The sequence below is a fragment of the Gobius niger genome (assembly GCF_951799975.1).
Source record: "Gobius niger genome assembly, chromosome: 1".
Classification (NCBI taxonomy): domain Eukaryota; kingdom Metazoa; phylum Chordata; class Actinopteri; order Gobiiformes; family Gobiidae; genus Gobius; species Gobius niger.
In genome coordinates, this window is record NC_136852.1 from 32,797,041 (window position 1) to 32,810,681 (window position 13,641).

The window sequence follows — 13,641 nt, forward strand, 5'->3', positions numbered from 1 at the left end:
ACACTCTGGATAACTAAGAAATGAGGCCCTATGTCAAAAATCCTGAAATATCCCTTTAACATTTGAGAAAAGGCTTGAAATATCGACTGTTAAGCTAATAGAGGAGTCCATCCATTTGAGGAGCTTTGTAACATTGTAAGACGCCATAGAGATTTTTAATATGTTTACACATTATATCACCTGATGGTTTAGAAAGAATCTTTGACCCATCTTACAAGTACAACTATAAAAGTGTAACTAATTACTAATACCAACCCAGTCTCACAGAAAACTGTAACAGTTTAACAATATGGCACTCATGGAACTGTATCCATTTCACAGTTTCACCTCTGAAACTGTGTCTATTCTACACTTTTTTGTTTTATTGGTTTTTAATAGAGTCACGTGACTTTTCCGAATCGTCTGCGCTCGGCAGTCAAATATGACGTTTGTCATATATTTAAGACAAAATGCTTTAATACAGTTTATTTGGGGGATTTATAGCACATTTTATTGCAAATATGGCGAGAAATGTGTAACTTTGATTCTATATATGCAATCGTTGCCTTTTCAAAAGTTTTACATTACGAGTTTGAGCTAGCTTACACGATGAACGCATTCACATTGTTTTATTGTTACAGTTTTTTTTGTACTTGCGCGTTCTCGTCGATGACGTCACAGTTAGCCTGCTAATACGTGTATGTGACCTGTATGTGACCCCTTATTGACCCGCTGACTCTTTTCTCAGGCCTGGTTTGCTGAACATGGGGGACACGGCCACTCAGCCCTGGCTCGCCGACACCTGGCCCAACTCCTGCTCCAACCACAACGACTGCAGCATCAACTGCTGCACAGCGGGGAACGGAAACAGCGACTCCAACCTGGCAACCTACAGCCGCCCAGGTAGGTGCCCCGCGCGTGGACCCGGCATGTGCCCGGACCCTGACCTGCCAACGAGCGCCAACTTCTAACGCCGCGTGTGAACCTCTGTGTGATCGTAACACTGAACTAATGGATAGTGTAACTTAAGTATTTCTTATTATGACTTATATAGTATTAGTGTAGGCTTCATTGGTTTTCAATATCACTAAAAACATGTACAAAAGGACCCCCTGGATGGAACTTAAAGGTCAAACAAGGGTGCACTCTCTCTTTTCCATCCAAACTGCGCCGAAGTGTGGAAAGCCCTGAACACACTCATTCGTCCAGGAGCCTACTGTGCATGTTTTATCGGTCGCCTACACGAATATGGGAAGAACATAGGAAAGAGTGGACTTGAGTGTTCTAATAGAGCTGTTTCCTTTTCTATTGTAAGAACCCTTTTTCTGCCGAGCTCATTTGGGCGACGGGCGGAGCGCATTTGCCTGAATGTAAACAGAGATATCCCCCCCCATCAAACACGGGGCCTCCCTGCTCCCCCTCCACAAACAGACACACAGATCCTGGAGGAGCGCACAGGCGGCTGCTAATATGTGGGTTAGCTCCCCGGAGAGCACCTCTTCCCCGCTCGGCTCCCGCCTCAGACCTGCTGCAGAGAGATCAGGGGGACTCTGAGGCGGAGAGCGGCGCTTTGGGGATCACAGCCCAGTCACAACGCTGCCTTACCATTTACATATTGTCAAAGAGGCGGATTTATTCTGAAGATTGGTTTCAAGACGCAAAATAGGCAAATTGTAAACACTGTTGTTACATCCACGTACAGTATTGAGAAAATGTGCAAGTTGTTTATTTATTTTCATTTTATTTACTTATTTATTTAGATCAACACTTACTATAGAGGCAGGTACCAACATAGTTACCTAGAGTAAAGTTAAATAAAGTGGCCTCACTTCCTAGTCATCCAGAGTGTGACTGATTTCTGGAGATATTTTTTTGTTTGTAATTCATGCAGTTCTTATATTTGAAGAGTTTCGTGGCGCTAGGCTAATGCTAGGCTAGCGCATTTCTATGGTATCAGCTAGCCTGCATTAAAAACAGTGTGACCCGCTCCACAGAGCACCTGAGGCAAATCACTTATAACACCAGACTAACCATATAAATGTCTAAATATAACTGACCTTGCATCACATGAATGATCGCATTTTGAGGGACTATTTTCCAGCAGATCACTCCGCCGTTGCGTAGCTCATACAAATATAAGGTATTTTAAATGCAAAATGGTTAAAATTACTCTATCGACACAGACATTTGTATGGTTCAAGGCCGTGGGAACCCAGGGTGCTGAGGGCGCTGCAGCACCCCCCCTGGTGGATAGTTTGTGAACTGCAGGCAATATTAACCCTTTAACTCCCACCTGAACCGAGCACATTTTCTCCAGCTTTACCCCCAGTCCAAAAGCTTCTGGAAAAAAGGTGTGAAAATAGCAACAAAACTGAGACGAAATCAAGGATGAAAATGTGAAAAAAGTGAGAAAACATTGACGAAAAATTGACAAAAATTTGACAAAAAAATGTGAATAATTTGACGAAAACGTGACAAAAAAGTACAAAACATAGTTGCCTAGAGTAAAGTTAAATAAAGTGATTTTACTCAAATAGAAGAAAGTAGTCAGACAAAAAGTAGCAATGAAGTGTAATGGACTAAATAAAGTACAAGAGGCAAAAATGTCTGTTGTGGTTCTATACAGCAAACATAACACTACTATCCCATGTGTTTTAATGACACTGTACCTGGACATAAGTATTAATAGGTCTCTCATTCGTAATCCCTCCTGAGCGCAATCCCCTCCATGAAACCGCCGCTGGATCGATATTTTTAGCTCCAAACAGTTCTGACCTCGGAAAGTTGGATCCAAGTGGAAATTCCTCAGGTTTAAATGAATCACAGTGGGACTGCGTCTGCGAGGGCAGCCATAACTCCTGTCCGGCTGTTCCCTCTAACACACAGCCCCCCCTCCAGGCCACTCCATCGCCACTCCCCTCCCCACACCGCACAACTCTCTCTCCTTGCATTAATAATTCATTCAGGAGAACCCCCGTAACCATCACATCTTCGCTTTTCCTCGTGCTAATCAGCAGGGGTGGATTTGCAATGGTTGAACCCGTCTTTGATGTGGAGGGATGTGTATAAAAGGTGCATATTAGGGGCACAACGGGGCCCGTGTGAGCTGTTAACACCGCTGTAACGTTCCCGAACTGGAATAGTACTTCGTTCATTTGCTCAAACTAGCTTACCACAGCACCATCGGTTTAACCTCTTAAGTCCCGCCTGAACCGAGAGCATTTTCTCCAGTTCAGCTTTACCCAAATCCTGTAGGCCAGTGTAACACCTCATTTGAAAGCTAAGATCTAAATTGATCTTTTTTCCTCACGTCATCAGTTTTTTTTCCATCTTTTTTGGGGGGTATTCAACTCATTTTGGAACTTTTTTGTCATTTTTTTAATCAATTTTTGGTCATTTCTTTTGTCATTTTTTGTCACATTTTTGTCACATATTTTTCTTTTTCTTTTTTTGTCTTTTTTTCATTTTTTGTCACATTTTTCTAATTTTTCATCATTTTTTGTCACATTTTTGTCATTTTTTTTGTCACATTTTTGTCATTTTTTGGTCACATTTTTGTCATTTTTTTGTCACATTTTTGTCATTTTTTTTGTCATTTTTTTGTCATTTTTTTGTCACATTTTTGTCACATTTTTGTCATTTTTTTGTCACATTTTTGTCACATTTTTGTCCTTTTTTTTGTCATTTTTTGTCACATTTTTGTCATTTTTTTGTCATTTTGTTTGTCACATTTTTGTCATTTTTTTGTCATTTTTTTGTCATTTTTTTGTCATTTTTTTGTAATTTTTTTGTCACATTTTTGTCATTTTTTTGTCATTTTTTGTCTCATTTTTGTCATTTTTTCATCATTTTTTGTCACATTTTTGACATTTTTTCGTCATTTTTTGTCACATTTTTGTCATTTTTTTGTCTTTTTTTGTCACATTTTTGTCACATTTTTTGTCAATTTTTTTTTTCATTGTTTGTCACATTTTTGTCATTTTTTCGTCACTTTTTCGTCAAACTTTTCTCACTTTTTTTGTCACACCATCATCATTGTTTTTGTCTCAGTTCTGTCGCTATTTTCACACCTTTTTTTACCAGAAGCTTTTGGATTGGGGTAAAGCCAAGCTGGAGAAAATGTGCTCGGTTCAGGTGGGAGTTGAGGGGTTAACTTGCATGCCACTGGATAAAAATGGAAGTTTGTATTTCTTTGGCATGTTAATAGATACTTACAGTAATGGCAAATGGACAAAATCAAACCTCTTTGAAAACAAAAGCCACTTTGAACAGTCGGGTTAGCGTCAGCTCCATCTGCGAGGAACATTGGAAGTTAACCATGCTGGAAATGGTTGATTGGGGTTGATTATTTTTACAATCCGGTCCAATACCTGGGTTCAGGGTAACTGCCGACACCATCAAAAGGATATAACTAGTACTTTTGGTGAATTGGATTGGGTATCCATCAATACCAATACTAGACAAATAGCATTTTGGGCCATTTAGAAGTAAATGCTCAGAAAAGGATTACTCAAACATACATGAATGAAAAAACCACAGCTTGTGTATTGTTTTGCTGTTGTAAAACACGGTCATTTTGCCTCACATGTCTCCTTTAACAGCTAGGTCTCACTATTGTATGCTTCCCGTGAGCAATACCCTTACGCCCAGCACATTACAAGGATTACTGAGTATGTGACAGAGCAAAGAAATAGGAGTTAATGTCCCTTTATGTGAGCGATAGGGCAGCTTTCAAACGCAGGCCTTTGAAGTGTCGCGTTAAAGCCCGGCGTGTACGGGGCACCTACTGTCGTACTTGGTATTTACCGCTTTGCCCAGGCTCAGATCAGCGGCGGGATTTGAATATTTTATGAAGCGGGGAAAATTGGATGTGTCAGATGAGCTGTGCCGCCTTTGATTCCGACATGTCTCGCTGTCCCATTCGATGAGGGGCGACCAGCCCACAGCACACGGGGGGAACGGAGATGACAGCCAGTGCTGAGTTATGGCTAAGGCCCAGGGAACAGGCAGAACGGTCAGAGAGCTAAAGGAGATTACCACGCGACACAGCCCAAGTGTTTGGTGAAAGGTGATGTGGTGAAAATCTGTGAAAAAACATGTACTTGCATCGCTAAAGAGGTATCGTCATATCTAAACTTAATAACAATTATAAAAATACAGGAAAAGTTTATTTGCAAAAACAGAAAGTGACATGAAAGAACCAATGAAAAATATAAACACTTTATTTGACTTCTGTTTGACTGATGTGACATATACAATGAAAACGTAAAGCTTTTATTTCATGAATTATCTGTGTTTGCTAATTAAATGTTGGACTTGTGGATGAATAAAACCTGAACTTACATTTAAAGAGACAATGACATTTCACTCCCCATCTAGGAAGTTTCTTTGTGGCTGGACGACTGAAAGTCTACATCGTTTTATTCATCAAATTCTGTGAATTAACAGCACGGCGCGAACAATATCCATGAAGAATCAAATGTGACCAGTGACTATTAGATATCTGTACATGATAGTGTACATGTTCTTGTTAACAGAAAGACATGTTGTTCATTGTTAGCACTAAAGAAATATAATTAATTCTTAATTTGATCATGCCTCAAGGCTGCCATATTCCTCACTATCACGTTTCCATTTGTTAATTTTTTCATTAAAAATGAAAAGAAAGAAAACACATTTTGTGCAAGGGTACAGCAAGCTGAACGGTGCAGAGATCCAACACCTCTGCGATTTAACCAGTGTACTTTTTACTCTTTCTAAGCCTGGATTGAAAATAAGGTCTGTGTCAGGAACGGCATCTGACTTAAAACATGTGCCAAAAATGTCAATGGAATCCTCTTCTGGCCAAGAGTGGTGATAGTGGGCAACCTTGACTTGAATCTCCTCCATCTCCCCCAGCCGACTGCATCGCCAACTACAACCAGCAGCTGGACAACAAGCAGGCCAACCTCATGGTCCCGGAGTCCGGCGTCTACAGCGACGTGGACCTGTCCAACAAGATCAACGAGATGAAGACCTTCAACAGCCCCAACCTCAAAGACGGCCGCTTCGTCGGAGGCCCGGGAGGCCAGCCGACGCCGTACGCCACCACGCAGCTCATCCAGTCCGCCATACTCGGCAACAACATGAACGCAGACAGGGGGGGCACCGGGGGCAGCGGGGGCGGGGGCAGCCTGGGGGGGGGAGGGGACTGCTGGAAGCCCGGACATCAGCACAAGCAGGACATGAACGCACAGTACAACATCATGGAGCAGAACAAGCTGAACAAGGGTGAGTTTGATGACACCTAAGTGGCGGCCATTTTGAATCATCTCCAGTCATCATCGTCTTCTTCCTTCACCCGGCATTTCCGCTGTTGCTTCCGGAGACTTCCATTCTTGGTTTCCTTTGTTTCTAAAAGGCTCCTGTTTGACAATTCTTTCCTGCTTCAAAAGAATCTCTCAAAACAGAACATGTCAAGGTTGTTCCTATGTGGCCAATGTCCAAGTGGATGTTTAATGTTGCTTAAGAATGTCAATATAATGTTAGAGAAACATAAGGGCAAATCAAATTGATGATTAATTTTATAATGCTTCAAGGCTTTGTGGGGAAAACAATGTCTTGAAGAAGCCAGACTACTGTACTGTACTGACCTGACGAAAATCTAATTACTTATTATCTTCATCCCACTTAAATAGGTTAATAGGTTAATAGGTAAATAGGTTTGGCGACAGTGGGCAACCTTGACCAATGGCCATTTTGAAACACCTCCAAGTCGTCATCTTTTTCCTTCTCTCGGCTTTTCCCGATGTTGCTTCTGGAAACTTGCGCTCTCATTTTTCCTTTGCCTCCATAATGCCCCTATTTGACATTTCACTCCTGCCTCTTGATAACCATTCCTCCCGTCTTTCCACTCCACATGGTCTGTAATGTCTTCAGCTAAATGTTAGGCAGGTCTGAAAAGTTCTCCATGCTGTTTTGTCATCAAAGAATACAAATTATGGGACAAAATACACAATTATACACAAACATACACAAAATACACCATTTGTTTTTTAAATCTATGTTTTCCTTCTGATGGCTATTATGAACAATTGTAAGTGTTGGATGATTATTTTGACTGAGGCATGTGCATGACCTGCATGTTGTGTTTCTAAAAATATAAAGAATGTCCTAATCTCCCATGGTATCAGCGGCCTGCATAATTATATACATAATATAATGGGAGAAATGATTTATTTATCCTTTATTTATACAGGATTGTCCATTGAGACTCACTGTCTCATTTGCGAGAGAGACCTGTTCCAAACAGTACAATTACAAATACTGAAGTTTAAAAAAATACAACATGACATGGTTTCAAATTTCTCTTTAAAACAACCACAATTTTCTATAGGTGGCGTTCACGATTTAGAATGTGATGATGTCATAATGTCAGATGGAGGGCAGGGCCAATGCAACTCTATGGGAGAAATGCAGTTTTTGGAAGAAATCTCCGAAACGAAAATTGACAAATGTTTTTCCTCTTCAGTAACTGATCGTGATCGGATTCACAAACCTGTGATATTATTTTTTTGTCTGAAAGTCCTTTCTATTGGACAACATCATGGTCATGTTTTCGCATATTGTCACCACTTTTTGACATTTTTTAGAGATAATAATTGGACATTAGTTCATATGAGCTGACAGAGGAGACGATGAACTTTGTGACAGTTTTTGTTTCATGTGGATTCCTCCAGTAATGACTGAGATATGAGCCAAAAAACAAAGACATAAAAATAAGCATTTTGTCAGTTACCACAGTTACCATAGTTACCGTGAGTTGACCTCCACCTCAATGTTAAACTATAGGCTCTTTAGAATGTTGTGATGTCACGTGAACGCTACCTATTGACACTCTTTCTCCAGCCGCTAATAATTCTTTGCTATTGACATCACAAAGCCTTTGCATGACCTGGTGATGGGTCAGTTCCTCTCATTACTTCCTACATTCACACTTACGTAGTTGGTTAATATAAACAACATTTAACTTGTACCACGACCATATGCAGTGTGCACTTGGAAACTTTAGCTGATCCTACCATACAGCAGCCCTTTCAGCGCATCCTCCATCTCCTTTTCAAACTGAGCTGTGTTTACAATAGTGTCTGTGTTTGTCCATTGTTCAGACCGATACCGAGGAGGGGACAGCCCGATGCCAACCATACCGTACAACCAGTCCCATGAGAGCCACACTGGGGGCTCCTACAACAGCTCGGACCGGGGCAGCAGCAGCACCTCAGGTAAATGGCCAGCTGACAGACAGACAGACAGACAGACAGACAGACAGACAGACAGACAGACAGACAGACAGACAGACAGTTGGAATAAACCTTACAAACTTGTCATAACTTTCCTTCCAGACACTGTATTATCATTTGCTTTGAGGAGGAGACCAACCACGAGAGCCTCGTAGCTCTGCATATGCCAAACTTTCCAGTTGTGTGCTTTAAAATGTTTTGAAGGTTTTTTGAGGAATGTTTTCAATATCTGTTTCCCGGTCTGATTAAAGTCTTTAGCCCCCCAAAAAACAAGGCAACAGATTTTTTTTTATTTTTTTTTCACTTTTACTTAAAAGCTAAAAAAATGGGTTTGAAACTAATTGCTCAACAAAATAAAGCTATACATTTTAAACGATGGACATAAACTAAACCTTTTTTCAGCATATCATTGCTATAAAAATGGATCTGCTACAGTCAGACATCCCAAATAAACTGGAGTCTCAGAGGGAAGGTGTGCAGGTGTGTTCAGCAGCAGTGTAGTCGGGTCAGGAGTACTTCGATGAGGTAAAACCGGAGGAAACCGGCGCACTAAGCACCGCTGTGCCGCTCCTAATTGGCCCGTATTGTGAGTGAATGATCTGAAGCGGTAGCCATGTAATTATGAAGCCGCCGAGAAACGAATCTCATTTTTATTGTATCATAACAATCGCGTCCTTTCAACAATAGCAACAATAGCATCCTTCTTTCAGTTAATTATCAGATCATTGCAAACGATCACCTGCGTCTCACAGCCTTTTCAGTGTTTACCCCTTTCTTCTCTTTCCTTTTTTTGTATTTCATTTCGTGGTTCTGAACCATGTCGCAGCCCCCACCCCCCACTGTGATTTAAAAACCAATTTCCCTCAAAAGCAATAAATCACAAGGAGAAGCTAATAAGGCGTGCTTTAAAATGCTAATGTGATTAATTTCCATGTCGCCTTATCTGAAACGGCGGTTTAAAAATAAAGGAGATGCCCGGAGAATTTCAAGAAACAAAAAACAGGAATCAGACGCTGCTTTCGACGCCTCTGGTCAAACGCTGCGGCAGACTTTTGACTCAAAGGCGAATTGGATAAACGTGTTCTAGCTCAGTGGTCCCAACCTTAGTTCCTCGAAACCCCTTGTGTTCATACTGAGGTTGGCTTATATACAGTGCCTCTCGAAAGTATTCATACACCTTGAACTTTTGCACATTTTGTCATGTTTACAACCCTAAACATAAAGATTTTATTTTGATTTTTTTACTGAACGTTCACACACTATAAGTCGTATCTACACAAATCTGGCCTTCATGGACGAGTGGAAGAACAAAGCCATAATTGAAAGGAGGCCATAAGAAATCCTGTTTGAAGTTTGCTAGAAGTCATATGGAGGACACAGCTCCATGTGGAAGAAGGAGCTTTGGTCAGATGAGACAAAAATGTAACTTTTTGGCCCAGATGCAAAACGTTATGTATGGAGCAAACCTAACACTGCTCATCGTCCTGAGTGCACCATCCCCAGTGTCAAATATACGGGGGGGAGCATCATGCTGTGGGGCTGCTTTTCCTCAGCGGGGACTGGGGAGACTGTAAGAATAGTTGGGAAGATGGATGGAGCCAAATACAGAGACATTTTGGAGGAAAACCTGCTGGAGTCAGCAAGAGAACTGAGGCTGGGGCGGAGATTCACCTTCCAGCAGGACAATGACCCGGAGCACAAAGCTAAATCTACAATGGAATGATTCAATAAAAACATATTAATGTGTTAGACTGGCCCAGTCAAAGTCCTGACCAAAATCCTATTGAAAATCTGTGGAATAATGTGAAAACTGCTGTTCACAAAACATGACAACATGACAAAATGTGCAAAAGTTTAAGGTGTATGAATACTTTCGAGAGGCACTGTATGTAGTGTTTATATTTAGTCCGCTTGTCTTTATTTATACAACAGTACATAAGCTTAAATCGAATAGTTTGATATCGCACCTGTGTTTCTTTCTCAAATAGAACGTCTTTGTGAAAAAATTGGATGTACAAGCCATTTTGTCGACAAGATGCTTCGGCCCCATTCAAACGCCGTGAAGCGTGAGAGCCCAAATCTCCTTTTGTGTTTATTTTTCTGTCATTGAGAAGTTCGTACATTTATCAGGCGAGCTGATGAAACAGTGCGGATCAAGCATGACACGCGCGAGGGACAAAGACACATTTAGTGAGTCCAACAACTCAAAAACACAGTCGAACACCTCTCCTTCCACGATTGGCTGATTCACGGGCCCGTTGGTAACACTCAGCCAATCACAGCGCTCCTAGTGCGGCGACAGAGTCAACAAAGGCAATAGCATAAAACTAGCTTCACCGACTTCCACAGGCCTTAAAGGAACAGGCCACCGTTTTTTAAATACTGAGATATGTTCTTGCCTGAGCTTAGACGAGTTGATGTGTACCTGTCTGGTCTTTGTGCCCGTGGAAGAGCGTGGTAGCTCCCAACTTCACCCCCGTTTGGAGCCAAAGGAATACATTGGGTGAAATCATAATTTTAACATTGCTATGTTCAAATTATATTATAAATAAATAAGTATGCCAATGTGTTCAGTTATGAGTGTGCAAAACGTACTTTCCCTACGTTAACGGAAAGTAAGATAACCTATAGGACAAGGAATGTGTTTTTCCATCTATACATAGCTGTCCAGCCATCATGACAGTCTGTCTCAACTAACCCCCTACCGAAAATAACTGCTTTTACTTGGAATTTGGGCCGGCCAATCATGTTTTAGGATACGCCCTAAACATATCTCATTTGCATAATAGGATAAAAACCTCATGCCTATGTTTGTTCTTTGTGAAAACTTGTTCTATGCTTTTCGCCCCAGTAAATATTCTTAATCCACGCCATTGTCTCAGATTGTTCTTCGTGCCTCATGATTTCATTGGGAGAGGCCAAATGCTAACAACATCTTTGCTCTTTTTCCGTGACTGAGGGCACGCACAGTTCTTCCACACTGTGATATGTTCTTACCTGAGCTTAGACGAGTTGATTTGTACCTGTCTGGTCTTCGTGCCCGTGGAAGAGCGTTGTCGCTTCCAACTTCACCGCCGTTTGGAGCCATAGGAATACATTGGGAGAGGCCAAATGCAAACAGCATCTTTGCTCTTTTTGTGTGACTGAGGGCACGCACAGTGACCAGACAGGTGCACATAAGCACATATCTCAGTATGGAAAAACGGTGAACTATCCTTTAAGGTTGTAAGGTGGGTGCTGACTAACTGAACTCCATCAGAGACATATATCACGCAAATATCAAGCAGGAGAAGTTGATTTGAACGATTTGTAGTGGGTCGTGGTTTGCTCTAATGACCGTTGAGGGTTCTACTGCTACACCAGAGGAAAACATCCAGGGTTATTGTTTATTAATTATCAGAAAACATTGTTAAATGAGCGGACCTTTATGACAAAACAAAAAGAAAGAATTTTGCACTTTTTTTTTGAATTCTAAATTCCGTTTTTGCCGTCTCTCCCCGTCCTCTCGCTTCCCTTACTTGCTTACACGTTGCTATCATTCACTTGCCTCGAGTGTAATTGGAACGGTAATTTCGCCGGAGCGCTAATGTCTGCCGGCGGACAAGTACAAATGGCGGCGCGCTCCAGACGACATGCTAGGCTGCTGCGCTAATGCCACGTATCAATTCTGCCGCGCGCCCAAACTTCGGAGTTATTAAAACCCGAAAGGCGTCAGCGCTGCAGTCGCGTCGCACAGCTCATTGCTCCGGGATTCTAATAGTTTGGATTTAATTGGAGCCTTTCGTGCCATTTCCCGCGAAAACCTTTTGGGCACGGAGGAGAGGGGGGGGGGGATTGCTGCTTTATAGTTTTACTACCTCAATTAAGAAGCGAGAGGGCTGGAAACGCCTTGGCGAGACGTGGAGGGTCGTCTTAGTCCTCGCACTCTCATGTGTAAAATCATTTCTGCTGCTAATGTGCGTTCTGGAGTCTCTTTGTTTTCATTAGTAACTTAGGTTGTTCATGACTGTCATTAGAACAGAAAGGCAGGACTGGTGCTGTTCAGACAGTGGAATACGCTTTTAATCTGTTATTTGTTTTCATAGGCTGGCTTAACTGGCTTTGGCCATTGTATGTGTAACACCTCATTTGAAAGCTAAGACCCACAAAACTGATCTTTTTCCTCGCGTTGTTACTGTGTTGTGTCACCTTTTTTATGTTTTTTTTTTTTTAGTTTAGAGCTTAGAGTTTTTGTAATTTTTTGTTGAGTTTTTGTCACATTTTTTGTGAATTTTTGTCACATTTTTGTTGAGTTTTGTCACATTTTTGTTGAATTTTTCTCATTTTTTTGTTAAGTTTTTGTCACATTTTTAGTGAATTTTTGTAATTTTTTTGTTGAGTTTTTGTAATTTTTTTGTTGAGTTTTTGTCACATTTTTGTTGAGTTTTTGTCACATTTTTGTTGAGTTTTTGTCACATTTTTAGTGAATTTTTTTGTTGAATTTTTCTAATTTTTTTGTTAAGTTTTTGTCAAATTTTTTGTGAATTTTTGTCCCAGTTTTGTTGAGTTTTTTTCACATTTTTGTTGAATTTTTGTCTTTTTTTTGTTGAGTTTTTGTTGCATTTTTGCTGAGTTTTTGTCATTTTTTTGTTGAATTTTTGTCACTTTTTGCTGAGTTTTTGTCATATTTTTGCCAAATTTTTGATGAATTTTTGTCACATTTTTGTTGCATTTATTCTTTTTTTGTCACTTTTTTGTTGCGTTTACATCCTTGTTTTCTTCTCATTTTTTGTGGCTGTTTTGGTGCTTTTTTCCAAGAAGCTTTTTGATTAGGGTGAAGCCAAACTGGAGAAAATGTGATCCGTTCAGGTGGGAGTTAAGAGGTTAAGGCTGCACAGGTCATCACAAAACAATCAAATTCAGGTTGATTGGCTGTAATTAAAAAAAATAAAATAAACGCAGATGTTTCCATTGGCTTTGGTGGATTGTGTGACGAACTCGGGTCTCTGTCTCTCTGTCGAGCAGGAAGCCAGGGGCAGAAGAAGGGCATGCGGACGCCCAAACTGCCCAAACAAAGCACAATGAACTGGGCCGACCTGCTGCCCCCGCCCCCGGCCAACCCGCCCCCCAGCCGCACCGCAGACGACTACTCCATGGCCATGCAGGACAGGTGGGTGCTCTGCCTCAGCTCAGTTGCCGGGATAGAGTTAAGTCACATCAATTCAAGTTGATTTAGAGTATAAAGCACTTTTCAAACAAACACAGATACAAACGACAACGCATCATGCAAGGGGGCGTGGCCTACCCGAAAGGGAAGTGTGATAAATATATTTATCACACATCAATGAAGTCAAGGCAAAATCGGGTCCATGTGGATTTTTTAAAGTTTTTTTTTTAAGTTAGC

At 41.1% G+C, this 13,641-nt stretch overlaps 1 protein-coding gene across 1 annotated transcript in view; it reads left to right on the forward strand.

Moving 5' to 3' along the window:
• The window catches only part of LOC306964918 (roundabout homolog 1-like), a 461,783-nt gene that overhangs the window by 434,650 nt on the left and 13,492 nt on the right, over positions 1-13,641 (forward strand). Inside the window, 4 exon segments of the mRNA XM_079559087.1 lie at positions 728-882; positions 5,878-6,249; positions 8,127-8,240; positions 13,263-13,407. Of these exon segments, the coding sequence (XP_079415213.1) occupies positions 728-882; positions 5,878-6,249; positions 8,127-8,240; positions 13,263-13,407 (786 nt within the window).